The 26,863-nt window shown below is 44.5% G+C and overlaps 1 protein-coding gene across 1 annotated transcript; it reads right to left on the bottom strand.

The window, feature by feature from the left end:
* Window positions 1–4,066: 4,066 nt before the first annotated feature.
* On the bottom strand, window positions 4,067–25,897 carry LOC120726987 (adhesion G protein-coupled receptor B1-like). Its single transcript, XM_040021077.1, has 32 exons — window positions 25,392–25,897; window positions 21,195–22,090; window positions 20,275–20,424; window positions 20,081–20,179; window positions 19,781–19,942; window positions 19,206–19,370; window positions 17,912–18,076; window positions 17,616–17,780; window positions 17,407–17,508; window positions 17,183–17,289; window positions 16,884–17,078; window positions 16,726–16,794; window positions 15,655–15,763; window positions 14,985–15,128; window positions 14,799–14,868; window positions 14,493–14,595; window positions 14,020–14,063; window positions 12,074–12,200; window positions 8,668–8,771; window positions 8,431–8,533; window positions 8,169–8,319; window positions 7,974–8,043; window positions 7,782–7,848; window positions 7,588–7,673; window positions 7,264–7,435; window positions 7,034–7,129; window positions 6,881–6,920; window positions 6,098–6,714; window positions 5,962–5,997; window positions 5,753–5,857; window positions 5,456–5,506; window positions 4,067–5,220 (listed from the first exon to the last, which is right to left on the bottom strand). Exons 2-32 carry the CDS (start codon window positions 21,895–21,897, stop codon window positions 5,023–5,025), a joined length of 4,575 nt encoding a protein of 1,524 aa, XP_039877011.1. The 5' UTR covers window positions 21,898–22,090; window positions 25,392–25,897; the 3' UTR covers window positions 4,067–5,022.
* Between the last annotated feature and the right edge of the window lie 966 nt (window positions 25,898–26,863).

Raw genomic sequence — 26,863 nt, 5'->3', positions numbered from 1 at the left:
GGGAGGCCTAAAGACCCTCTCTCCTTTCTCCATCTTGAGGATTAGCATCCTCTGTTTCTATAGTAACCTCTTCAATTAAGAGACAGCCAGGATCTCGCTGTTAGCCAGCAAGGTGCTAATTGATACTGGATTTCATGTCATTTGGGGGTTGAAATGAGAATTAGGGAAAGAATTAGTGTGTGTATGAGAAACCACTGACAGCTTTTGGATGTTATTAGCATTGGGAGAGACATTGCATCTGCATATAATTATTCTGACTTCGATTGGATTGGCTTCTTTTTTAAATGGCTGATTAGGAGAAACAGGCTGTGTCCTATACAGAGGGTATTAGGAAATGTGCAATCATCTAATCTTTATAGCTGCATTAAAATTGCTTGTGTGAGTGTATAACTTGTGTCCCTGGCAAGCCCTAACTCAGACAGCGACCGATTGAAATGGAGCAGCAGACCCTTTTCCCCCCTTTGTTCTCCTTGTTTTCCCAATCCATCGCTTTTCTTTCTATAGCTTTCTATAGCTCTCTATAGTTCTTTCTGTTTTCTTCTGCAACCTCCTAACACTCATGAATATTTATATGTGTGTGTAGATATATATATATAAAAAAACACCCAGCACGCCCCTGCGGGCGGTTTATCCTTCAAGCTCGGGTCCTCTACCAGAGGCCTGGGAGCTTGAGGGTCCTGCGCAGTATCTTAGCTGTTCCCAGGACTGCGCTCTTCTGGACAGAGATCTCCGATGTTATTCCCGGGATCTGCTGGAGCCACTCGCCTAGCTTGGGAGTCACCGCACCTAGTGCTCCGATTACCACGGGGACCACCATTACCTTCACCCTCCACATCCTCTCGAGCTCTTCTCTGAGCCCTTGGTATTTCTCCAGCTTCTCGTGTTCCTTCTTCCTGATATTGCTGTCATTCGGAACCGCTACATCGATCACTACGGCCGTCTTCTTCTGTTTGTCTACCACCACTATGTCCGGTTGGTTAGCCACCACCATTTTGTCCGTCTGTATCTGGAAGTCCCACAGGATCTTAGCTCGGTCATTCTCCACCACCCTTGGGGGCATCTCCCATTTTGACCTCGGGACTTCCAGGTTATACTCGGCACAGATGTTCCTGTACACTATGCCGGCCACTTGGTTATGGCGTTCCATGTATGCCTTGCCTGCTAGCATCTTGCACCCTGCTGTTATGTGCTGGATTGTCTCTGGGGCATCTTTACACAGCCTGCACCTGGGGTCTTGCCTGGTGTGATAGACCCCAGCCTCTATGGATCTTGTACTCAGAGCTTGTTCTTGTGCTGCCATGATTAGTGCCTCTGTGCTGTCTTTCAGTCCAGCTTTGTCCAGCCACTGGTAGGATTTCTGGATATCAGCCACCTCCTCTATCTGCCGGTGGTACATACCGTGCAGGGGCCTGTCCTTCCATGATGGTTCCTCGTCTCCCTCCTCTTTCTTGGGTTTCTGCTGCCTGAGGTATTCACTGAGCACTCGGTCAGTTGGGGCCATCTTCCCAATGTATTCTTGGATGTTCGTTGTCTCATCCTGGACTGTGGTGCTGACACTCACCAGTCCCCGGCCCCCTTCCTTCCGCTTAGCGTACAGCCTCAGGGTGCTGGACTTGGGGTGAAACCCTCCATGCATGGTAAGGAGCTTTCTTGTCTTTATGTCAGTGGCTTCTATCTCCTCCTTTGGCCAGCCTATTACCCCAGCAGGGTACCTGATCACGGGCAGGGCGTACGTGTTGATGGCCCGGATCTTGTTCTTACCATTCAGCTGACTCCTCAGGACTTGCCTGACCCTCTGCAGGTACTTGGTGGTTGCAGCCTTTCTAGCGGCCTCTTCATGGTTCCCATTTGCCTGTGGGATCCCCAGGTACTTGTAACTGTCCTCTATGTCTGCAATGTTGCCTTCTGGTAGTTCAATCCCCTCAGTTCTGACTACCTTCAGTTCTGAAGGTAGTCAGAACTGTATATATATATATATATATATATATATATATATATATATATATATATATATATATACACACCAATAGGTCACAGTGCACAGCAGCTGCAAAACAGTCTTTATATCAGCAGTGTGAATCATCATTAGCACACTGCACATACGCTATGCAGATGACTCTTGGCGAGATAATAAACTAGCACAAAGTGTTCCACAAAGCAAAAATGATCCATAAGCAACGATGTAATGGTGCACATCATATGATTTGATAACACACATTAAAATGCAGCGAAAATTGCACCTACAGTAAAGTACCATTTGCACATAATCCAGTCTGCTCTCCAGGTGACCTCACGAAATGAGCAGTGCTCTACAAATGGATGATATAAATCTCATTTTGCTTATGCCTTGCAGCAGAATTACAGCGCACTGGCTCAATTAAAGCAAAGGACTGATTACGGGCAGGAGAGAAATCAGAGCGGGAATACTGCAGACAAAAGTAGACAAAACTATATTTAAACTGCCGAGCACATTTCCTATTTTTAAAGGGGTCAGAATCATATTCTAGCGCCTGTCAAATTTGTTTGTTTTCTCATTACTCAACTTCAGAAATATTTTTTTCCTGGTAATAATTTCCCTTCCTGCAAAGCATGAAAATAGAACAGAGGAAAATTGCACTTCTATCATCTTAAGAGATTGCTATTTTATGTTTCTGCAAATCACATCTCAAGTGAGAGAGAGAGTGAAATGTTTGCCAGAGGCTTTAATGTGGCAGGAGTTCAAAATTTACTTGTCTGTATTCCATCTTTCTTTGTAGTATTGCAGCATTTTTCCTTTCTTAGTTACAATTTCTCACTTTTGAACTTCTATTTTTAGCTTCCCTTGCGTTTCGTTCTGGGTTTTAGGAACTGCTACGTGACAGCAGGCACACAAGACTCTGTAGAAGTTGTTGCGAATGTGATTAATAGAAATCTTAAGAGGAAAAAACTGTATTTTAACATCACACTGTTGTTACCCGTAAAAATGAAATAACAAAAAAACTAAATTAAAGGCCACATTCTTTCACGTATTGTAATATAAGATTTTTTTTTATTAGAAATAAGTCACATTCATTTTGTGCTGTGAAAACTGTACATTTACAGGAGGTAAAACAGAACATTAAAAACATCGTGAGGAGAAAGTACAATCGGGTTTTCGATACAAGTAACTCGAGGTATGAATTGGGCTTTGGGTGGGGCAGAAAATTTTGACGGGGCAGGGGAATTGACTGGTAGTACATACTGTTGAGTTACCAACACTGTTACAGAAGACATGAGGTTCAATTACCCACCGCTACACAGCTGAGAGTAATAACAAACATCCTGGAACACAGTTATGTGATATTCATAGGCTATCATTCATTCTATATAATGCTCATTTTTTCTCAGTACTATCATCTACCTGTCACAGAGAGCTCCAAATATGGAGCCTTGTGCTAACAGATCTCTAGTGAATAAATTCTTTGAATTACTAATACAGATTTGTTATACAGTATTCTCATAAAGCATCTATATGCTCAGTAAATATGAGGAAGATGGTATAAAAATTTTGAAACATTAGTAAAAAAAAATCTCGGCCTAAATTATATTATCAGTCTTGCTTGAGCATCAAGCGCCCATCATATTGCACTATATCACACTGATGGCTGAAAACACAAATGTGTTGAAGTTTTGAGGACCTGACGCTGAACTTGGAAGTCATTTCAGAGCCAGGAGCCTCCTGTTCTGTCCAAAAGTCCTGCAAGGCTGAGAAACAAAAGGGCGATGATGAAAGGCCTTTCTGAACCCTTGAATCCACATGTTCAACATGGAAGAGCCTGCATCTTGTGCTAGCTGTGAGGGGAGGGTGGTGTCCCCAGCCACCTCCTCACATCTCTATCCAGCATTTTCCAGAGTGCACTGCTCTTCCCGCTTGAGAGTCTGTGTTCCTTCTGGTGCTGGTGTTTTGGTATCGAAGCAGAATACTGGAGGAAACCAGCAAATGGTAACTAACCACCACCTCCATCACCACTCAGCATTGTTTGTCCCGATGCAGTCGATATGGGCTCCGAACACATTATGGGTGCATTGAATCCTTCTTTTCTTTTCTTTTTTTTGAATAATGTCATAGGTCACAGTACAGCAATAAATCTTGTGCCTGACACTTCATGAGGAAGGAATAAAAATCAAAATATGCTATTAACTCAATAATGAGAGAAACAATGCTAATCATAACACCAGCAATAATAATTGGAATTATAATAGCCATGGTGATAACAAGAGTGAGAAGCTCTATCAGCGTGATCAAGCTCTCCAATAGAGGAGTGTGTTTTGTTCTCAGCACAGAGTCATTTTCAGCTCTGGAGTTGCAGTTCCAGATGTAAAGCAGTACAAACAAACACACAAGCTGAATAAATAAAAGAAAAAGATTAATAAAAACAATAAAGTAACCCACTTCACAAAAGCAAAATGTATGCGCCCATCAGAGTATTGGAGCATGAAACTGGTCCCATATGCTCTCTTTGCCTTGTCCTGTTTTTTGGAAGGTTTTTTTTTTTGGCTGGAAGAAAATCAGCCAGGAGTTCCGGCTGTTACTCCCAAGAAGCAGGGAGAACGCGCCGTTTCAAAATTATTCACTTTTTCTCCAAAGTTGAGAAGGAAAAAGAAGCACAGACATGTCGACCACAGCTCTGAAACCCAGGCTGTGGCGCTCAAGAAACTCCCAGTGAAGCATTAATGGAACCACAGACAGTCCTGGTCCGTGGACTCCACTGATCACTCCACTACCCCTATGACCTTTACAGCACTCTAATAAGAGATGCTGATAAGTCCACTCTGAAGCTACATTAAACATCTCCTTCACCATCACTTCCACTCCACCATCCCTCCTTCTCTTCCTTCTTTCCTGCTCTGGCTGAGGGTTTGAAGACATTGATTCTGGGACCTACTTTCTCACTTCCTCTCTTTCTTGGCTTCCCCTACACTATCCATGCAGGATCCCATTCCCAAACCAAAAAAGGTGATCGAGGTGAAATTAGGCGGCTTCGCTAGCCCCCTTCCTCCCCCTCAGACCTCTGTCTGCAGGTCAATGATGTCCTGCCCCACCAGAGGGATGGTGGTGCTTGTCTTCTCCCACTCCACAGAGTGCAGCTCCAGAGGCGAGGCAGCTAAGGGCTCCAGGTCTTTGCGCACCCATGCAGGGGGTGATGCCGGTATTCCCCGGACTCCCTCCCATGGCCTCTCCAGAGGACCTTGCTGCTTGTCCTGTAGGAGGACAAAAGAGAGGTCACTTTAGTGTTGCTGTCACTCGTTAGCTCCGGGCAATTCCTGATCTAATTGAAATGAAATGGGCTTCATCAGAGGTGATTTTCTGATAATGAAAGTCATTTTTGTCATTTGGGGAAAATGACTCCTCTTTGAGGCATGTGGACTCTATGATAGTGTGTCTTGACTATAGGTTGTAAATTTTGAGAGTGTGAGGTTGTATATAAACACTCACGCTGTGGTTCGTTTTGTCACTTCCTCCTGAAGACACACTCCATCTCACAGACTGTAAGAAGGAAGGAAGAAAATACATCCTTATTCAAATGACCTCAAGGCACTTACAACCATAGCACAATACACTATGTTGTACATTGTTTTAATTCCACAAAGGTCATTTTCACACCACGTAATCTTTTTTTTTTTTCTTTAGCAATAACATTGCCTCTGCATTTCACATTTATCTGTGTTTTTCAATTCCTGAAACATAATGTGCATGGAGATGAGCTACAACAATTACATCATGATTTCTTACCTTGCTGTCAGAAGCAGGAGACTCTCTGTCTTTCTCAGCATGGTGCAGCTTCCTATTAAGGTCCTGGAACATGTTCTGGTGGCGTTTCTTGGTGTGCATTATTTTCTAGAGTACATGTAAAAAAATGAAATTAGTATATTGTTGCATTGCATTTATTATACGAGTCATTTTCCTAATGTTTTCAGAGACAATATCCAAACGATATTTACCTCAAAGTCCAACTCAGCATAACGAGATTTCTGTCTCTGTGAGAAAAAGAGCGAGAGGAAGAAGGTCAGTTCAGTTTTAGAAACTTATTAGAAAACTGCAAAAGGAGACTAAAGCAACTATTCCATCTTCGCTTACCTCTAAGGAGCTCATGGAAAGGGTGGAGATGGTCTCACTCTTGGACATCATTGAGTTCATGGACTCGAAGGTGTTCTCCAGGCTGCTGTGGGTGATGTGAGACTCACTGGACATGTTGTGGATGTTCTGGATGGGGGAGTCTCTCTCTGAATATGACACGCTGACTTGATCAGGGGGGATCGACTTCATTCCAAAGGCAGCCTGAGGCTCCGCAAAGGGCCCGCCGAGGTGCATGAGTCTGGCTTGCGGCAGCTGCTCCACGCTGATGTTGTACTTTGTTGTGTCATCTTTGGGCTTAGCCCTCAGGGTGGAGGTAGTGTTGGGCATGAGGACGTAACCGCTGCCATCAGAGACACCGCCCTCTGCCTGAGCGAGATCGGCGTCCAGCTGCTTGAAGAGCTCTCCCTCGCAGACATACACAGGTTTTCCGCAGGATGGGTCGACTCCTCCCGCCAGGCGGCTTTTCTCTCTCTTCAGGGTAAGGGTGTGGCTGGAGTACTCAGGAACCGCCTGCATGTGACCTTTACTGGGGTTGGATGGCAGGGTGTGGTAGCTTGAGCCCATGGGAAGGGGCATCTGAGGAGGAGGCATCTTCTCTTCGGAGGAGCTCTTCATTCCTTTTAAGCAGAATTGCAAGAGCGAGAGTTAAAAATAATGGACGTCTAAGGAATTTGGTCCAATAAAAATGGTCTCTTTTTTTTGCAAGGCTCACTTATATTGAAATGCAAATGGAAAAATGGTTAAGGGTAAGAAAGGAAAAAGCTGATGTAAAAAGGGGCTCACCTTGTCTGCTTGAATCTCCATCTTTTTCACTATCAGACGGCTGATAAAAGAACAAAAACATTCTATCAGTGTTTAATGTATGCATATATTCATTTAAGGGTAAATTCAAGAGGCACTCAAGACATTAAAAAGGCAATAAGCCAAGAAATTTACCATATGCTGGGTGTGGCCATTGTGCAGGGAACTGCCAGAGTCTCCATTTCCATCGTCCTTGCGGTCGACTACTCTGCACTTTACAGCTTCTTGAACCTAATGCATGGAAGGGGGGAAAATATTGAGAACATTGTCTATGTTCTATGTTAGGTAACCTGATCAAAAAACAACCAAATCAAACCAATTCCTTTTTATCTTTTTTACCTTGTCTTATTGATTTGTTTTCTTACCTCTCTGCGCAGAATGCAGTGCACCATGACAATGATGAACCCCTCCAGTGAGTCGAAGACGGCAAAGAGGATCTGAAAGAGGGCTGAGCGGCGGTCTGTGATGGCCAAGACGGCAGACATCCAGGTGAGGGCCAAGAGAGGCAGAACCACGCAGGAGCTCCACAGTGATGCCCTGCAGCGGGAGAGAACAGCAGATTAGTAACAACTTCAGTTGTTTGATTGTGCGGCGTGATATCAAAGCACATCATCAATGAACCTGTAATGGCACTGATAAGGACGATAAGCACAATACTCGAGTGTGTTGAGAAGATCAATAAGACCTACCCGGCTCTCTCCTTCAGTTTCACGTCGGTGATGCCGTCCTTGGATACCAGCTTGTTGAAGACCAGAATACCAATGAACATATTCACCTGTGTGCAGGAAAAAAATACATGGATGAAACAGTGTGATCATGGGTGATGCATTTACAAACAGCTATGTATTGTGATGGATTGGGATGTCAAAGTCAGAATACAAACCAGAACGACAGCTGCAGCAGGGCCTACAAATGCGTAGAGGAGTCCACCCTCAAGAGAGAGCCAGCAGCTAGAAATGAAAAGGAAGAATGTTAATTCTTTAGCTAAGACAAGAGTTTTCTCTCCCCTCAAAAAAAATTCTAGAGTAAAGAGAAGTGACAAAAACAGAAGGCTTAGAGTTACTAGTAGACTTACTAGTTGACAGTGCCGTATCCCTTAGCTTTTGTAAAACCCACAGACACAGCCACCACCAGTGCAGGAAGGCCTGCAAGACAGAAAAGGGGGAGAAAAGTTAGATCATCAAAGATAAAAAGCTATGGAGAAAACAAATGATGCAACACAGATTTAAAAAAAAAAAAAAGAGAGCGACACGAGCGTGAAGACGCTTACCCCAGCCTAAGCACAAGAAGCGCTTGCGGATGATGCGGTTGCGCAGACGACCAGTGACAGCCATATAGGACTGCCAAGCTTCTGTCAGCACCCAGCAGAAAGAAGAGAGGAAGAAGAAATGCAGAAATGCAGCGATGAGAGTGCACACCACCTGTGGGAGCCCGGAAGGAAGGGAGAGATAGAAAGATGAGAAATCTGTGTCAATCCCCTAAGCAGTAAATTTGAAAAAGAGAGGGGAGGATTGCTTAGAAAAGTGCCTTACCTTGTTGCGAGCCTGAGTTTGTCCAACAAGAATGAGGGCATTGGAGCATATAATGGAAAGGCAGAAGTTGATAAGGATAACGGAGCGCTCTGAGCGGATGTACCTAGAGTTTGGGAAAGGTGGAAGGAAAAAAGAGTGAGTTTGGCAACGCGCGGGCAGAAGGAAGGGAAAAACACAGAACACGGCATAAAATATTAGAGGCTAGCATGGCTGATCGTTGCTCGGAGGGATACTTACTTCCACACGGAGACGTAGATGATGATGAGGAGCAGCAGGGTGAGAGAGGAGACCCCACAGCCAACGATGAGAGTCACGGACGGGAGCAGTGCCTTGTCCATGATCTACAGAGAGGAGACAAGACCACGCATGCCTCTTAGAGCTGATTATGAACACACATGCACATTTATGCAGAGAAGAAACCAGCAATAAAAGCCACACACACAGACATACACACTCAGGATACTAAGCTTCTGGGTATGCGCTATCTGGAATAGCAGACAGCTCCCCACAGGCAAACAGTTGAATGGCACAATCAGGCCACGGCTGAGGCAAGGTGACATGTCAGAAAGATGGAGCAGCAAGCTAGACAAATGGTCAGGGTCACTGCATTTCTCCACTGAGCATTTGAGTCAGCAAATGAGGTGAAAATAATACACAGATATCTCTCTCCATTAGGCAAGAACGGGGTTGCTCAAATCCCAGGGGCAGTTCAGGTAGGGTTGCCGTAATCAGTCATTAGTCTGAGCTGCTACAGCGACAGTCTAATCACTGACAGACATCCTGCGCTCGTCTTTTCTCTCCCCTGTTAGCTGTGCCTCCGAATTTTGGTTCATATCTGTGCCAACCAGCAGCTCCTCATCCATCCCTGGAGGGGTGAACAGGTGGACCATTATCACCTGTGCATTAATCTGCCACCACCTGCCCTTCTGATCTCTGACAGCAGCTTGGTGCCTGCCGCTGCCAGCGGCGGTGACCATCCCATGTTTCAAACAGCCCTGTCACCGAACCTCTGGTGGGGGAAACAGAGGAGGGATTGTTTTTTGTCTTTCGTCCCTGCTGCTCAATCACCTAGAGGGCCAATGGGTCACCGCTGTGCACACAAATCTCATCTCCTTGAGACTTCAAAACACCCTTGCTGCTTGGCTAACGCACCTGCAAAGCCCCCACAAGATAATTGTGCAGTTTCGCACAATTTGTGTGCCCGGAATCTCTGTCTAACACCTACCCTCGTGGCTTTAATAAGGGTTTAAGTTAATCTAACACCTCTGATCAAGTTGTCATCACCACAGAGCGTGTGATTACTGGTAAAAAAAAGCTCTCTTTGACAAATGCTGTGATTGTATTTTTAATAATGTGTTGACAGGGAAAAGACGGATAACAGCTGCAAAGGGAGAGTGAGAAAACTGCCCTGAAATGAAATAAATCTGCAGGTATCAAATTAGCCCTGATAGAGGAGAGGGAGATAGAGTCTGCTTTGGCCTTCATTTGATTTATGATGGTGATAAATTCTTGTATTGCAGGGCACATGAGAAGCACAGCTTCTAATACGTTTACCACTGTGCCCCCAAATTTAAATGGTACAATACAGAGCCTTGAGGGATTGTTCCTCTTCATCTCAGTATTTGCTCCACATAGGGTTTTCCCCCCCCTGATATTAAAGCACTACCATGAAGTCCAGCCTGTGGCAGCCAAAGACTAATTTAGTGTGGCAAATTTGTTTCAAAATCTATCCAGCTACATCAGAAGGGGCCCAAAACAGATGGCAGATAGAAGTGCATTGTATTTTTTCCCCAGACTTTACTAAATCAGGCAAAGAGAACAAAGGGGTTCATACAGTTTGTCCTGACCCCTTTCTTTCTCATTCTCTATATCTGGGTTGAATCTTTACCATGGGCCACTGACTAGAATTTAGAAAGCCAGCTTGACCTACATATGAGGCATGTCTTCTGCCTGCCCTTCACCAAATCGCATCAGCTACTTGTGAAGAAATCTAAATGTGGAACATCTTAGCTCGTGCACATTTTTAAGGTGTTTCTTACTAGCACTAAGTAGTGGTCGAGGGAATTGGCTGTTCAAGCTGTGGGCTGTTCCCACAGGACCATGGTGTTTCAAACACCTGCCTCAGAACTCGTGAAACGATACCATCGAATGAGAGCTAACATACTGCAGTGTCTGGCTGTTTTTCCGCTCCTCTCTATTTCAGCCTTGTGCGTTTCGCTTGTGTTGTTTATACAGTTTGCAGGAAGATGTTATTGAAAATGTCCACAGCGCACATCAAAGGATGGATGGGGGGGGGGGGGGGGGGGGGGGGGGGGGTGCATCAGTGCATGACCAGACGTCTGTCTCTCATTGGTCGCCTCTCTGGCATTTCAGACTTGGTGTTGTGGCCATAGAAGAAGAAGGAGGAGGGGGGGGAATGGATGTAATCGAGAATTCTGAGATATTGGCAGACGAAATGATTGGCGCAGCTGCATTTTTAGTGGTGCGGGGGAATGAGGGGAGGGCCGTGTGTGTGTGTCCGTTTGTGTGTGTGTAGCCTGTAACAAATATTGGAGGGACTATTTAGACTGGCAACAACAAAGCAAATCAAATCTAGGATGTAAATAACAGGTTGGGGAGTTAAAAATGACAATCCTCAATGGGGATTGAGCAGCAGAAAAACACTGCATACCAAATTCACTGGTTGTTTGTCTTACTCCTGCCTGCACACTTAAGGAAATAAGCAAAATTTGTGTATTTAAACTATACATTTCCTCAGACTAATGGACATCTGTTGATTGTTTATCAGATCGGAGATGGACAGACCATTTCCTCTGTCCTGAGGGGTATAGGAGAGAGGAGGAGGAGGAGGGGATGTGACTGTGTGTGTGTTTTTCCCCCCTTCAGCATCTCAGTTATCAAAAATCACACAGGCCGAGTTTGCGCTGCAGAAGCCGTTACCAAGGCAACTGGAGAGGAAGATGCTCTAGAGGCAACACAGTCTAAAGGGGGAAAATTACACATTGTCTTTGCGCATGAAATAAAGCGATGCACAAGGGCACATTTTGGTAATCAGCGCATCGGGCATGCAAGCTGCACTAACTCCGTATAGTTTGGACAAACGTGCATTATTCATAACCATAATCGGACAATAAATGCAGTCCGACGGGCAGAAAATCATTTTATGGTGTTGAATTAATCATTCGCTGGCGATCTTTCTTCTAATACAAGCAGCTAGGCATTAACGTATTTCCTACTACAGATAAAACATATATCTTTTCTATTTTTTTAATATAATTTATGTAGCTGCAGCAAACAAATCATCATCAAATTAACAAGCACGAGCAAAATAAAAATGTGCACGCCCGAAACGCAACTCGCAAGGTTTTGAATTCAAAATCTAAACGCAATCCGCGCACATCAACATGTTGCTCCGTTATCCCCCGCTAAATATACATAACCCAGAAAAAGCTGCATTTCTCCGATCAGCGGCACCTGTACGGAGACAAAGGAGCGCTGGCAGGCAGCGCTACAGCAAAGCGCTCGAAAAACAAGCACTGTACGTTCACACTGCACCGCATTCACGCGCACACTGCACTAAACACTTAACATGTACATCGGAGGGAATAAAGAAGCTTATTTTATGATCAGATGGATAACTTACCGAGTCGAAGTTGACGTGCGATAAAATGGCGAAGGTGGAGAGGCTGTCACACACGCATTTGGTTCTGAATGAATGAACGGGCACCGCTCTGCAGCTCCGAGCAGACCAAGACCCAAGCAGAGAGGAACTGCACAGAGAAGGAGAGGGAAGGCAACAACGGGTTAGGAGAGGAGAGATCAGAGAAATCTCTCGTGTGAATGTCTCTTGGTGGATTACTATTATGGTTTTTGTTATATAAGTGGTGGGAAAATATGTATATATAAAACATATCTATGCATTCAAATCCCGTTTATGTGAATAAATTATTTTTTCTATAACACACTACGACTGAACTGTTTTATTTTAGAACTTATTTGCAGGTTATTTTCTTTTTGATGGGTCCATCTGTGACATAATTAGTGATAAAAGACCTTCATAAAAGTCTTAATCTCCAACAGTTCTTGCTACATACTATCTTTCTTCAGCAGACATGAGATAAAAGGCAAACAGATGTCCAACTTATGGAGGACAAGAAGACAAAGGACAAGATGTTCCCTCTTTAGAAATAGAAGGACAGGAATATGGAGGCGATGTGAATTGTGATCCTTTCTCAATTTTGAGGAAACCTACACCTCAGCGCCACATGTCAGATGCCAGAGAGCACAGGGGACTTTAAGGCAATGTCCAGCACCCTCAGGCTCTGACTGGGTGGTAAACAGAGAAGGGTATTATAGCCAGCAGGTCCAGTCTGGTATAGATTGCCATGGGAGGACAGCTGCAGGGTAAAACTATTATGACTGTCTACATCTAAGTAGGCTGGGCTGCACTTTTTAATGTGCACTTTGTTTGAGCTGTGATAGGCTAAAGGTTGCATGTTGAATTGTGATGAAAGGCAGGTCTTAAAAAGCATGTGTGACCCCATTAATGTCACAGAAAAAGACCATGTCATGTGATGAGCGCACTCTCAGACATATGCAGCTCTGTAAGCAAACAGCGACCCCCCCCCCAACTCTGCCATCATCCCGAGCTCCATCTTCTGCCATTTCCACCATCTCTATCCAGCCATTAATCACATCCGCTGTCAAAAAAGAATCTAATTTGACTACAGGCACATGCCTTCTCTCTGAAAGTATACAACTTAATTACATTTTCTCAGACTCTGGTTATTATGTGAGGTGCAGGTGTATTTTCTTATCAGTCTTTCTGAAGTATACAAGTCTATCTATATGCAAATTGTCCACCTGTGTATTGCTCAAGAGTGGCATAGTGGGTCTGGAGGCTGACTGATCCAGGGCAAGTCATTCAAATGGATGTAAGCATCTTTAAAAAACTAAACTTCCAAATGCCACAGACATTAACCTCAGCGGTGGCGGATGAGCATAGCTGAGAGGAAGGAGAGGGACAGTGTCCATCGTCTTTACGCTGACACTCTGCAGTTGACCTAAAGGTGCAGCAGTGAGCTCACTGTGATGCTAATAATGAGGTTAGAGGTGCCACCTTTGTATTTCTCCCTCTTCGGGATGTGGTTAGTTTAAAGTGACGAAGGAGACTGTTAGATCAAAGTGAAGTGTCACTCAGCTGCAACCAGTGTGGCTCATTAGGGCTGTCATTTCTCGCATCTGTGTGCTTTGCAGTAAGTGTGTAAGACAGCTGATTGAGTCCTAAAGCTTCAGGCATGGGGCTCAAAAAAAATGAACATGTTGTGGCATTCCTCTGTGTTGCTGTCAAAGTGATTGACATGAAAAATGGATGAGAAATTATTGCTCTCTCTGCGGTGAGAGTAAGATTAACAGTGGGTAGTGCCGGGGGAGTGGAGGGGGCTGAATAGCTATTGTGGGGACGTCAGCTCTACGTGAGGAGATAAACAGCAGCTAGCACCAGATCAGGTGACGAGACCATGCAGGACTTCATGTGAGTGATGGTTAGACGCACATATAGGAAGAAAAACAACTTTAGTCACCACTTACGTTTCGCTTTCGTCCCATGACAGGCACGTCTCGTTTATGGTGCCCTGCAAGAAGAGGCAGATGGAGAAGAAAGTGTGAGGAATCGCTACAGAAAAGGGAAACGCGTGGGTTGGGACACCTTACTATAAATGTGTGAGATGCAACAGCTTGCTGTCAGCCACCTGCCCACATTTCTTACACTCTCTTGTAAAAGCATGCATGAAACTAAAAACAGCTCCTTATCAGCACAAGAGGCTAATCATTACGCATGATTTGTCATCATCATCATTCACCATCATCATCAGCAGCCGACCATTTGGCTGTGCTGTGATCTTCCTTGAATTTCAACTGACACAAGTAAAGTAAAAGTCACAGTGTCACTGAAAATGTCAGTAAAATGTCAGGCCTTGTGCGCTGTAGTGAGCAAACAGCCTGAGGGGGGGTGATATTTATTCGTGAGGCTCCATTAGTTTGGAGAACCATTAGGGACTCACATTATGAAGGTGGGGGAATTCGATCTCAACGGGGGATGACAGCAGAGTTGGGTTGGGCTTGACGATTACCGTCACCACCTTAGAATTGAGGAGGGTAGTGTTGCTGTGGAGAAAGAGGACATTGCAATGAGACATTACAGCAGAACGAACGCGGGTATGGTCTGATGTAAGGCTTAGCAGTAAAAATGACTCATAAATGCAAGAAAATACAGGAGGATAAAGTCAAAGGGGCGCCATCTAGTGGCTACAAAATGTATTTCATGGAAGGCCAGTTTCATATACATAAAAGCAGAGAGATTGTATTACCTATGGAAGGACAGAATGGATGCAAGGTTTCTGTAGAGGACCATGCCAGTCACAATCGCATCGCTGCCATCTAGAAAAACACAAGCAAAAAAAAAAAATCATGTTCACAAGGCTGCATGTTGGCTGATCTCCCCCATAAAATAAATTATGTAAAAATGATATCGATACACGTTTGTTAATTCTCACCTGACTGCTCAACGGATAGAGCATCACGGGACACTGTGACCTTCTCCTCAGAGGTCCTGACCCAGTCAGACGTGTCTCTCCAGCCCTTCAAAGTGAAGGTGAAGTTGGAGCTTGTAGCTGGAGAGCGCTTGTGAATGCTCAGCACTGAGAGGAACAGAAATTTAGACATTATGGCTTTTTGTTAGTAAACAGCACTCAGAGGTCATCTATTTCAACTCTGTTTATTTTATACTGCAACAGCTGAAAAACTGTCTGAATGAACTGATGCAAACTGCGCCAAGGACACTGCAGTTTCGTGTGTAGTGCTAGCTGACCATAGTAGTCACTTCCCACTAAATTCTGTGAGAATGTCACCTTCACTGAGCCAAAACAGCCATGCAAATTGCAGAAAGTGATTCAGCGTGTGACGTTTGTATTTCACGCTGTAGCGCTAATTGAAAGTTTGATAAGTTTGTGCAAAAGGCACCACATGCATGTTATGCTAAAAATACTGCCGCAGCATTTTGGAGGTGGCATAGATGATGAAGATGACAGCCTGCTGCCGTTTGTATGTTCAGATACACAGCGGCGAGATTAAGATTGATGGACTCTCCGGGTGGAGAAAGGACAAATCACTCTGAGCAGACATGAGAGGGACAGAGAGAGGCTGGCAGAGGAAATTGGGGCTCACCTAAATTCTCAGTGGTTTCATAAATTTCCTGAAAGCCACTCATTTGCATCCCAATCATGCTCACAAACTCTTCAACGAGGCGGAGGAATTCCTTAATAGTGGCACCCATCTGGTTAAGAAAAAGACAAAAGAGAGAAGGATAGGAGTCAATAACAGGTGAATTCAGTTGATTGAGTTTGATTGTATAAAAAGCGTACAAATGGATTTAATTGTGTAGAAAGGCAAAGTCGCAGTTCCTTAATTACATGTTCATATCTAGTTTTCCTGTCCCTCTGACTGTTAGGGTTTTGATTATTCTTTCAGAGTGCTCTGCAGTGGACTGAAAAAAGAAGAAGAAAAAATGTTTCTTGCTGCTATGCAACCTCGGAACTTCCTTAAGGCCATAAATGGGCAGGCTGTTGATTCATACTGAGGTTTTTTCGTCCACTCTCTCTCCTGCTCAGTGGAAGGGAGGGCTGCCCGACTTGCGTGTTTCTGACGCACAACTGCAGCGATGTGGGCGCAAGGTGTGTGCTTGCATGAGATGTACAGCTTGTGTCTCCCTACAACAGCCATCAGTATGTAGGATGGCATGGAGGCTCACAGATTGCCGAGTGGGAGTAGTGATTTTCCCTGATTCAGTTTCTCTCTCTCCCTTGCTGTCACCTTGACGTGCTTTTCTCTGCGTCGCATTGGCCTTAGTAATCCACCCTCCTGTTTTTCAGTTTGTACACAAACACGTGTTTGCAAGATGCGGTGGGAGTTTTCTTCTTTTTGAACTTTTCTATCTAAAAAGTCTTGTCTCTCTTTGGGAACTCAATTAGTAGGAGTTGTTTCATCACTCGCTTTAGCAGGAACACTGACAGAGCATCATGAAAGTGGGAGGGGGGAATATGTTCTTCCCGGTCTGTTGTAAGAACAACTTAAGAACATATTTAAACAAATTGAGAAATGCTAGATGTTAGAGCCATAATTCTAATTATTTTCTTGTACATAATCCCATCTGGAGAATGTCATGAAAATAGACTCTTTTTCTCCAGCTTGCTCGCATCTACTGTGAATCACTTGTGTATGAACCCCCTTATCACCTACCAGCTGTGCTTCATCCCATTTGTCACGATGTTCCTCCTTCAGTAAGTTGCTGATGGTTTGGACGTAGTTCTGCAGATCATTAAATAGAGGCAGAGGTGTAAGAAGGTGCCAACACCGGTGCTTTTTGAATTCCTTGCTAACAAGTCTTAAGGCCTCACCTCTATATCGGAGTTGCTCAGTCTCAGCCTAGTTTCTTTGTAGAGTTCGGTGGTGTTCTTCAAGATCTCCATGATGGCCAAGATGTCGCCGCTGTAACTTGCCCCTTTATCAGAGGAGGTTCTCAGGCGTGAGATCACCTCAGCGACCCCATCCACGCTTCGCCCCATCTGTGCTTTGGCGTTGTAGTCCCTCGACTACAACAGAGAGTCAAGAGGTTACTCTGAGCCTTTGCGCTCCCAAAAAAACAGATGAGGCATTTAGGATTTTAATTAACTGGGGCATGTTTTTCAGGGCTTACCAGCATCTGAATGTTTTCATAGTTCTTGGAGACACACTTGATGTAAGTTGGGTTCTCCCAGGAGGCGAGGCCAATAGCATCAAGAGTGCAGCGGCGCAGAATCAGACCTGTTGTAAAGAGAAAGCACAATCTTGTTTTTGGCATAGTGGGGGGTTATATAGTTTAAGCACCCAAGGGGCGGAAATAAAAACTACAAATCACATCAAACATCAATGTTACTCTACCTGAGGCATTAGCAGGGCAGCCAGTGGCAGCCAGGTCTCCAGCGGGGGTTTGCTTCCACACGACATCTCCAGTGATTTGCTCGGGGCAGATCTCATGGGGTTCTGACAGGTAAATGAATCAAGTGAGATAAGATAGGAAATCTATTTTCTTTGTATTTGGGCTGCGCTGTACTGAGACTATGTTTATTTATTGTATCAAGACCACTAACCAGGGCATCTCTTGTCATTGCAGCGCTTATGCTCTCTAGAATCACCAGGGCAAGGTTCTCCTCCAAAGAAAGGCCCTTCACAGACCCTCTGCCTCTGCTGGTTGCCTCCACCGCAAGTCTTGCTGCAGCTGCCCCATGAGCTCCATTCATGCCAGCGTCCATCAACTACACACAAAATATTTTACAGCATTAACTCTGTACTGTGATATGCCTGATTCATTTCTTTTTTTTCTTTAAGTGAATTAGATATATAGATATAAACATATATAAATATATATATATATACGTATATTTACCAGGGCACTCTTTCAGGAAGCAGTCGGCTGTCTCTTTAAAGCTGCCGTGGCACTCTGAACCCCCGTAAGATGGCCCGTTGCACTCCCTGGTTCTCTGCATGGTGCCATTGGAGCAGGTGGTAGAGCATGGAGTCCAGGCAGACCACTCATTCCAGAATCCGTCCACTAGAGGGAGGCAGAAGAGCACGTACGCGGGAAAGTTATAACTTTGTGAAGACGTGACAGGCCCTCAGGCCAGAGGCATCATAGCACAGTCACCAGTACATTAACATTTCACATGACCTACTTTTTTGAGTTTAAATGAAACAGAAAGTTGGAGCTCAGTAATCTGCCCTTCAAGCATGACTGCATGTACCTTTCACCCTCTAAGATCCACTCTCCTTAAATAGAATACACGCAATTACACTGACCAGGGAAGCCATCTTTCTTGTAATGTATTTTTAAATAAATTACTCAGAAATGCAACTAAGATTGAAGATTAACTGACAACAGAAACCAATTTTCACATCCTATTTTTATATTTAAGAGCATAATAACCCTGGAAAAAAAAGAATCAAAATTGTTATTAAATGCTGCCCTGAAATGATAAAATAGATGTAATAATCCTGGTGGTCTTTAGAAAATTTGGTCAAAATAAAGAATTAAATTACAGCAAATAGGCAGCTAAGGATGACTTAATTTCCTAAACATTTCAGTTTCAAATTGAATTTATAATCCTCTCAGTAAATGACTTTGCCAACTCTCTGTTTCAAACACTAGCAGTGATTTAGCTGTAGACGACAGAGACATCTGCTGATAGTAAAATGCAACTGCAATAAGATTTTATTCTGATTTAAAAAATAGAAGGAAAAACACAGACTAAACCAGCTGTGAACAAATTAGGGAAAAACTAACAAACTGCTCCTGTGACTTCAAAATGAGTTAAATCTTTTCAGTACATGTGTAGGTGGCTGAATGACCGTGAGCATATTATGAGTCACTGGCAGTTGTTATAAAGCTACTGACTAATGCCCACAGAGGATTTTATTCTGATGCGTCAGATGTAATATCAACCTGCCACTGCAGTCGCTGTTTGTGATGGTGGTGATGCCAATAAGTGGCTTAATTAGCTCTCGTCTATGAATCACTTCGCCAAGGGGGGTTAAATAGCATATCCAGGGTCAGTTGTCATAGATTTTTAAGGACGGTAGTAAAAGAACATGAGTCCAGTAGAACTCATTTGATGAGGATCACGTATGTCTTTTTTATACTTACACTTAAATAAGCACTTACAGTCTAAAGGTTCATAACTCACCTGGGCAAACAGCAATGTTGCAGAACTTGGTTTGCTTTGGGGGGCCACGGCAAGGCTCTCCGCCATTCTGGGGCTGCTTGCATGTGCGGGTACGATCACGATAGCCGCGGCCACAAGTGGATGAGCACAGGCTCCAGGGGGTCCACTCATCCCAAGCACCATCCACTGCACAAAGGTAACACAAGGGGGTATTTTGATGAAGGATATTATAGAACACAGGATGAAAATGTAAGCTTTAATGTCCTGGAACATTTTGTAAACTCTCCACTAGGTGGGGCAGTCAGCTAGGTGGAAGATAGTGAAGTTTCCTTGATAATGACAGTCAGCCCTTTTTTTCAGGCTCTAAATCTCAGTTTGTGAGAGCTCAGAGATGTTTTTATAACTTGTCTGCATCTCGTCATCTACTTTACTTTTGTGATTGATGTTGCATAAAGGAACCTAATTAAGAGATAATGGCTTCTACTTGTATTATACACTTCAAAGACGCCAGGTGTCTCTCCAATTTTCTACATCTCTCTCTGTTTTTTTTTCTTTTCTCCTTCTGCAACATTAAAGAGGATCAACCAGGGACTCACCAGGGCAGACAACTGTGTTATTACATGGCCGGTTCTCGCGCAGGGGTCCGGTGCACTGGGTGGTGAATGAGGAAGTAGCACAGACACGGCTTCGGCCCTGCCAGCCCTCCCCGCAGGTAACTGAGCATGCACTCCAGGGGGTCCACTCATCTGTAGTAGCATCTATGAACATGATATAATAGAGGGTCATCACAGCTCCTTAACACTCAGAAATGTTAGGATGATAATTAGATGCCCTGAGTAACACCTTTGGCTTGGATCACAGTGTGCAAAAGTGTTAACAAGTGCTTGCTATCTCACCTGTTTGAGTGGCAACAACTCCATGGTTAGAATCATCAGCATTGTCCCTTCTCAACCCAATTATGGCCCGCAGACCCTGGCTCTTGTTGCGCTCCTTGCCTGAAAGAGTTTGAAAATTACGCCATTACACTACTTAATCTGCATCATCTGCACCATCGTTCTCAGTTGCATGACTAAATTAGAGCTGGGCTTACCAATGCATGCCTGAGAGTTGCAAGCCCGCCCTTCCTCCACTGTTCCCTCGCACGCGGTATCATCAGGCTGGCAGGCTCGGCTGCGCACCTGGACTCCGCCACCGCATTCCTGACTGCATACGGACCAGCGGCCCCAACCAGACCAGCCCTCTGCAGGAAGAGATAAGAGGGAGAGAGATATTGAGCAAAAGTTGGAAACTTAAACTGTTGTAATGTAGCTGATTTTCAATCACATTTCCAATAAAAGAACAGGAAGTGAGTAATATATGTTTTATGTAAAGACAATGAGCAAGGACGATTCTTTATAAGCAATACAAGTTCAATTTGAAATGATGAATGTTTGCTTTTAACCACATGGTGTGAACCACAGCAGAGCAGTGTGTGTGTGTTAGCCTGACTGGTGCGTTGCTATGACAACCTCAAGTGCGGCACTTCGATTTCTGGTGCCAGCTGGCTGCGAGTTCTTTGTGTTCTTCTCTGCCCCGGGCTAACAGACAAACATGCCCTCTATCTCCCCCTAAGACTAAGCCTCCTTGTCAAGCATCTAGATAAAATGAAGAGCTGACTGTGTGTGCAGTTCAGGAGGTCCTGCCACTTAGGTGTGAACATGCACTGGCGAATTTCTCTAACACCTTTGATTTACCCCTCATTACTCTGCAATGGTTAAGTACACAACCTCTGCCTATGGCCCCGCTCTGCAGACAAGGATCATTACCTTAGCTCCTCTTCAGACACACACGCTAACAGACGAGTTGTAGAAAGCATGCAGAGCTGTGGGGTCCTGCACAACATTATCTAACCACCCCAACAACAGTCTGACCTATTTGATTATTGCTAAGCAAATAATAAGCAAGCCAGAACATACTTGGGGAAAAAAGGGGGATTGAGCACAAATCAAAACACTCAAGTTACAAACTTACTGATAATCTCAGCATCACGTCCATTATCTTTGGGAACGGGAAGGCATTTCTCAACATAGACACCGCCTCTGTAGCAGCTTCCTGGCTTCCTCTTTGGGACCTCCCAGCACTGGCAGGGGGTGTTCATGATGCCACAGGGGTAATCATGGGTGCTACTGGACAGGCACTTTTCCAGCCACTGGCACAGCATCTGGCAGGCAGGCATACTTGGGTTCCTCTTCCCCACGACCAGAAACTCAGCCTTGAACTCACTGACATCATTCTCACCGTTCACAATCTGCAGGCCGTTTCGTGGAGCAACCTTGCGCATCTGCAGGAACTGCTTGCTTGACTCCAGATAGGTGACAGTGGTTGTACCATCGCACAGCCTAACAACCTCATCGAAGCTCTCCATGCCCAGGTAGGTACGGGAGGTCTCAATGAAGGAGTCGAACTGGAAGGTCCGGATCTGGCGGGGCACGCAGGACTCGGTGGGCTTGGTGATTTTCATGTAGACGGTGTAACGGCGAGGATCAGGATTCTGCAGGGTCCAGGAGCATGGTGTGGAGTGCAGGGTGGTCGTGGAAGTGAAAACACCAAAGAAGCGGCTCTGTTCCAGGGTGGCACAGGTGGGAGAGGCAGGTCCAGAAGGAGTGCAGGAGGTCAAACCGAAGAAGAGCAGGACGAGGGCCACACAGGGGCCGGTAACAGCTGACCACGCCATTGGGTCGGCTTAGATAGAGGATGTTGTTGATATATCTGTGATTTCTGGTTTAACCAGGTCGTTTCTTTGACTTCTTTGTTGCAAGTTACTGCACTCAGATCTCTTACTTATCTTCACAACCCCTCTCAAGAATTGTTGGATGCTTAAGTTTTAGCAAGTCAGACAATGTGCCATGTCTGTATCAAAGAGGAAGCTGCAGAAAAACAGAGAAATGAAGAAGAGGAAAAAAATTGTCAGGATGCACTAACATCTAACTAATCAAAACAAAACACCATATATTAGTATGCATGAGAGGCGCTTTCTTCAAATACAATGCATTTCTTCCACTTCCATGATATGCATTTTAATTGGCCCTATTGTCAGACTAATATTCATGCATCAGGAATCTGCCTTTGATCTGTATCACAGCGTTTCGGGGTATGTTCAGTGATCTAAAATGCCCTGTTCTTTGGGACATAATTACTCAGGCAGTGCAATTACAGTCCTTCACAGCAAGCTGGTATCTCCAAGCTTTTGCTCTTTCCTCCCACACACTGAACTGTACTGCGAATCGTGTGCGTCAGTCTGACGTTCATACAAGCATTGCCACTGGCAACCACAGACGCCTATTAGTTCCATCATTTGTGCAATGCGCCCCTGCTATTGAGTGGTAAACAAGTGAAATGGTTAGTCCGTGTGTGATTTCATATCCTGCTATGGCATTTCTAAAATTGCTTTTGCATTACATACCATTGCAGTGAGTGAAATGATCTATGCAGCTATGGTGACTAATGCTTGTCTTCTGTGCATAATTAGGGAAAAAACATGCATTTTAGGCGAGGTGCATGCACATATCATACCTGTGAATCACTGAAACCCACTCTAGTGAAGCATTTAATTCTGCTCTGCTGAAAAGCTATATGCATGCACATTAGACATCTGCTGCATTCTTTACTTTTCTTTATTTTGTCTTACTAATCCTGCAGGCATACTTTGTACAGAACTTGCTTTATCTTGTAGAGACTCCAACCTTTGCCACTACATGACTAATCCTGCCTGGAGAAGCAGTGCACAGTCACTACAAAGTCTGTGTAGTCGACTGGACTCACAGAAGAAATGGCCAAGATGCTCCCTGAGCTCAGACGGGAGGACAAAACACTGTTGCTCAGCAACACCTTTCAGGGTTATTCTTTTTCATGTTCAGCTATACTTGACTGATTATTGTCAGTGCAGCCCACTGAAGCTATCATCCACTGCGACATTTAATACATAAGCTGTGATCAGGAATCGTAAGATATGTGTATGCGGGATACTAAACATGTTATTTCAGTAAAAGCCTGTATTGGCTACATGTTGCCATAGGGTTAATCATAAAGGTGGGGCAGCGACACAGCCACACAATTGATGCCTATAGTGGCAGTCACTTTGAGAGGCACCTGCACTTTTCAGGCAGAGAACTCATAATTACTTTCCTCACATCTCGTTTCACCTCTCTCCATCCATCCCTGCCTCTCGCTAACCCTCCCTCTCCTCTTTTTGAGCAGCGCAGCAAAGACCTCTGCTTTGTGTAGGTGGGTGTCTCCCTCCCGCCTCCCAACAACCGGAAGCTCCATGAATGGGCATCGGATGAGACACAGAGTGAAAAGAAAGGTCCAGCTGTCTTTGAAAAAGTCTGTGTAGCTCTTTTTCAACACCCCCCCCCCCCTCCCTGCTCACCCTCCCCATCCACCCCACACCCAGTCTTTCTGCCCCTTTCGTCTTGTTTTTTCCATTTGCTGTCGTCAACAAAATTTTTGCATAGCGGGCAGCCTAAAAAGCAGGCAGATTGTCGTTATGGAGACGGGGTTATTTTTTGCAGATCAGTGTGAAACACATAAAAAGTGCAAAATAACAATCTGCAGCATGCTGTCTGCTTTTGCTGGCATACACAGTCCCTCTATGGCACATACAGCAAGCTTTACATTACTCGTGTCAGGTGCAAAGAAACAATTATACTTATTAATGCAAAAAGCAAAAAAGCATCCATTTGATGAAATGTTACATTTGCACAGCCTGTTAAGAAACACCTGCAGATGTTTAAGACATCTGCATGAGCATCTTGGCCAGGTCTCTCTTGTAAAAGAGAGTTTTGATCTTAATGAGACTTTTACCTGAATAAATAAAGAACTGTATTACTGTGTAAATCAGAAAGTTATGATAATTTCCATGGGTTGTAGTAAGCACTGAGTTCTGATTTGGTTAATATGTGATAAAGAGGATAGTGTTGAAATTAGCCAGAATACTATCTCCCAGAAGAGATATTTAATATTAAAATCCATTAAGACAAACCAATTACTTTTAATCTGATGTAACACTTTGAAAGCAGATACGTTTAGTTATCTAGATTTGTATCAACTGAAATGTGAAACTTAAGCTTTTCTGTCTGAATGCTGTTTGAGATGGAATCTGTCTCCTTCTTCACTGGTAGATTTGTGTGTATGTATGTTTGAGTGCAGTAGAGGAAGGATAACAAACAGATAATCAGTATTTCTCGACCTCTGTCTTTTCTTTGCAAGCTGCTCTCTTTTGCTGAACCGAACTCAAGAAAAGCAATTTCTGAAGCCATTACTGATTGTGCTTCATCCACAAATTGCTCGCTTTTTTGTTTGCTGCACCCATTGCAAGTAGTTGCACACGTGTGCAGGAAACTAGACCACTGGAGATGGCTTTGCTACAGTAAAAATATCAAACAGCGAAACTCAACCGATTGCTCACATGGACTCTAGGCACCTGGAGGCACAGTTGGCAGAGTGCATGTGTGTTTAAATAAACTCAGTCTGTAGGCTTTTTTCAGGGATGCACACATTTCTTTTTGCTGTGCAAAGTCTCTGTCTTAGTTATCGTTGAAATCCTGCTACATGGAGTAGTCAGACGATGTAAGCTGTTGAGGGCATCACTTAAAAAGCATCTGCAATAGTTAAATGTTCTGCTTTATACAGTTCAGAATATTCTAACATCTTTCACAGCCACACCCAAATCTTCCATGTAGTCTAAAAGATACAGCTATACCAGAAACTTCTGTCAAACAACCTGTTGCCAAAATCAGAGCGGCATGACATGGTACTATCGCTACCCTTCCAGGATTGTTGAGCTAGAACTTTCTAACAGTTCAGAGCAGCTGTGCGGATCAGCTGTAGGGGCTGTTAAAGGAACACACATGGGTTACACACAAGAGCTGAATAACTACAAAGAACAACAACAGAACGATTCGGCAGAAACGCTTTGCACGAACAGAGCAGATCAGATCACTGACAGGCGAGAGTTTCAGCACCACAGACAGCGACTTACAAGTGACAACAAACTCCGCTGCCGGAGGACAACACTCATACACAATCACTTTGTAACTTTCAGTGTTCAGTGTCTTAACAGCATGTTAAGTTATGAAACATAGAAAAAACAAGCCCGCACTCACATAAGGCACGTTTAAGAGATGAAGCAACGAAAGAACGAAAAAAACACTTGTGCTCTTTTCTTACCTTGAAAACGTTTTCTTTGAAGTCTGGTCAGTGGCTCTCTAACCGATCGCCCAGGTATCTGGAATCTGGACACGGATAGCAGCTGCTGAGGATATCTCAAAGTCTGACCCGACTCAAAGTCTTGAGATCTGCGCTCTGGCCAAAACTTTCGCAGTGTTTGACGCCGCGAAAAGGATGCGCCAGGTCCAGCCCGACCCAGGAGGGTCGATCCCAAGTTTCAGTGCAGTCCAATCTCACAAGCAAAGAAATATAAAGCGACTCTAACCAAACTCCAAAGAGTTTACTACCAACTTTGTTTAGTTGCTATATCCAGAGAAACTGGTGTATAGCGGAGTGACAAATTGGTTGTATCGGAGCTCCAGCAGACAGTCCGCAGAACCAAACGCCGTGGTCTCGCTTGTCTTTTCGCTCTAAGCTCCAGGATAAATGTTGGTACTTCTACTCCCGGCTTCGGAGTCTTCTTGCTTGTGGTCTTTGCACTGCAAGTGGGTCCAGTCTGAGTGTAGCTTGTGGCCTGCTCTTGGTTGTATATATCCAACCCCGCCCCCCCTGCTTCAAGTTGGAGTTTGTGCGTGGATGGAGTACTGAAGTGAATGAGACAGCACCAAGACGGGGGGAGTGTGCGGGGGAGACGTGTTTGTGTGCGTGCGCGCGTGCGTGCCAAAGTGTGAGAGTGACTATGTCAGCGCACGGAGGAGGGAGGGAGCCTGAAGAGAGGGGAGGGATTTGTGCAGGGAGACAGAGACAAACGATTATGAACACCAAACTACGCAGATATCAACGCAGAGCCAAAGGTACCGGAAAGAGGATCAACGAAATAGGTGTGCAGCCACGGGGACGACATAAAGAGATGAATTGTCCTCACATAAACACGAACGCAACACAAGACTTTGTGTGCGCGAACGCTGGACATTGAAAGATACGTTTTTGAAAAACGTGGCTTTAAAATAATAAATATTATATTAATTATATTATATTATGACATTTAATATCATATAGCGAACATGATTATGTTTTTTAATGTCAGACACATTTGATTTGTGGCGGAAACTCATCGAGGGACGATCCCCTACTTTAGATAAGGGAAAAGTAAAAGTTGTTAAACGGTCATGTGGGGGTATTTTGCAAGCTCACACGTGCATCGAACATGATGTATGCAAACGGCGGTATCTCCTCGACCAATTAAAAGTCGAGGTGTGGTGCAGACGGTGTGGTAATGCAGGAGGAAATACGGGCGCGCACATTCTTTCCGTCTGTCTGTCTCGCTAAAACACACACACACACACACACACACACACACACACACACACACACACACACACACACACACACACACACACACACACACACACGCACACAGGACTAGGCGCTCCCCCCCTCGCCTCCCTCCCTCCCTCCCTCTCTCACTCTCTCTCTCTCGCTCTCTCTGGGGATGTGGGTGGATCTGGGTAGTTCTCGAAGTGTGAAAGGGA

This window comes from Simochromis diagramma, unplaced genomic scaffold (assembly GCF_900408965.1).
Source record: "Simochromis diagramma unplaced genomic scaffold, fSimDia1.1 OVJJ01000753.1, whole genome shotgun sequence".
Lineage (NCBI taxonomy): Eukaryota > Metazoa > Chordata > Actinopteri > Cichliformes > Cichlidae > Simochromis > Simochromis diagramma.
Note: the sequence above shows the minus strand (reverse complement) of the source record. Positions and strands in the feature narration are given on the sequence as shown.

Coding starts and splice junctions, on each gene's coding strand:
- LOC120726987 (XM_040021077.1), bottom strand. CDS start 21,897: ATGGCGTGGTCAGCTGTTACCGGCCCCTGTGTGGCCCTCGTCCTGCTC. Junction 17,781..17,911: donor CTTCCTGAAAGAGTGCCCTG/GTAAATATACGT, acceptor TTTTGTGTGTAG/TTGATGGACGCTGGCATGAA. Junction 12,201..14,019: donor TCATGGGACGAAAGCGAAAC/GTAAGTGGTGAC, acceptor TTCTCTGTGCAG/TTCCTCTCTGCTTGGGTCTT.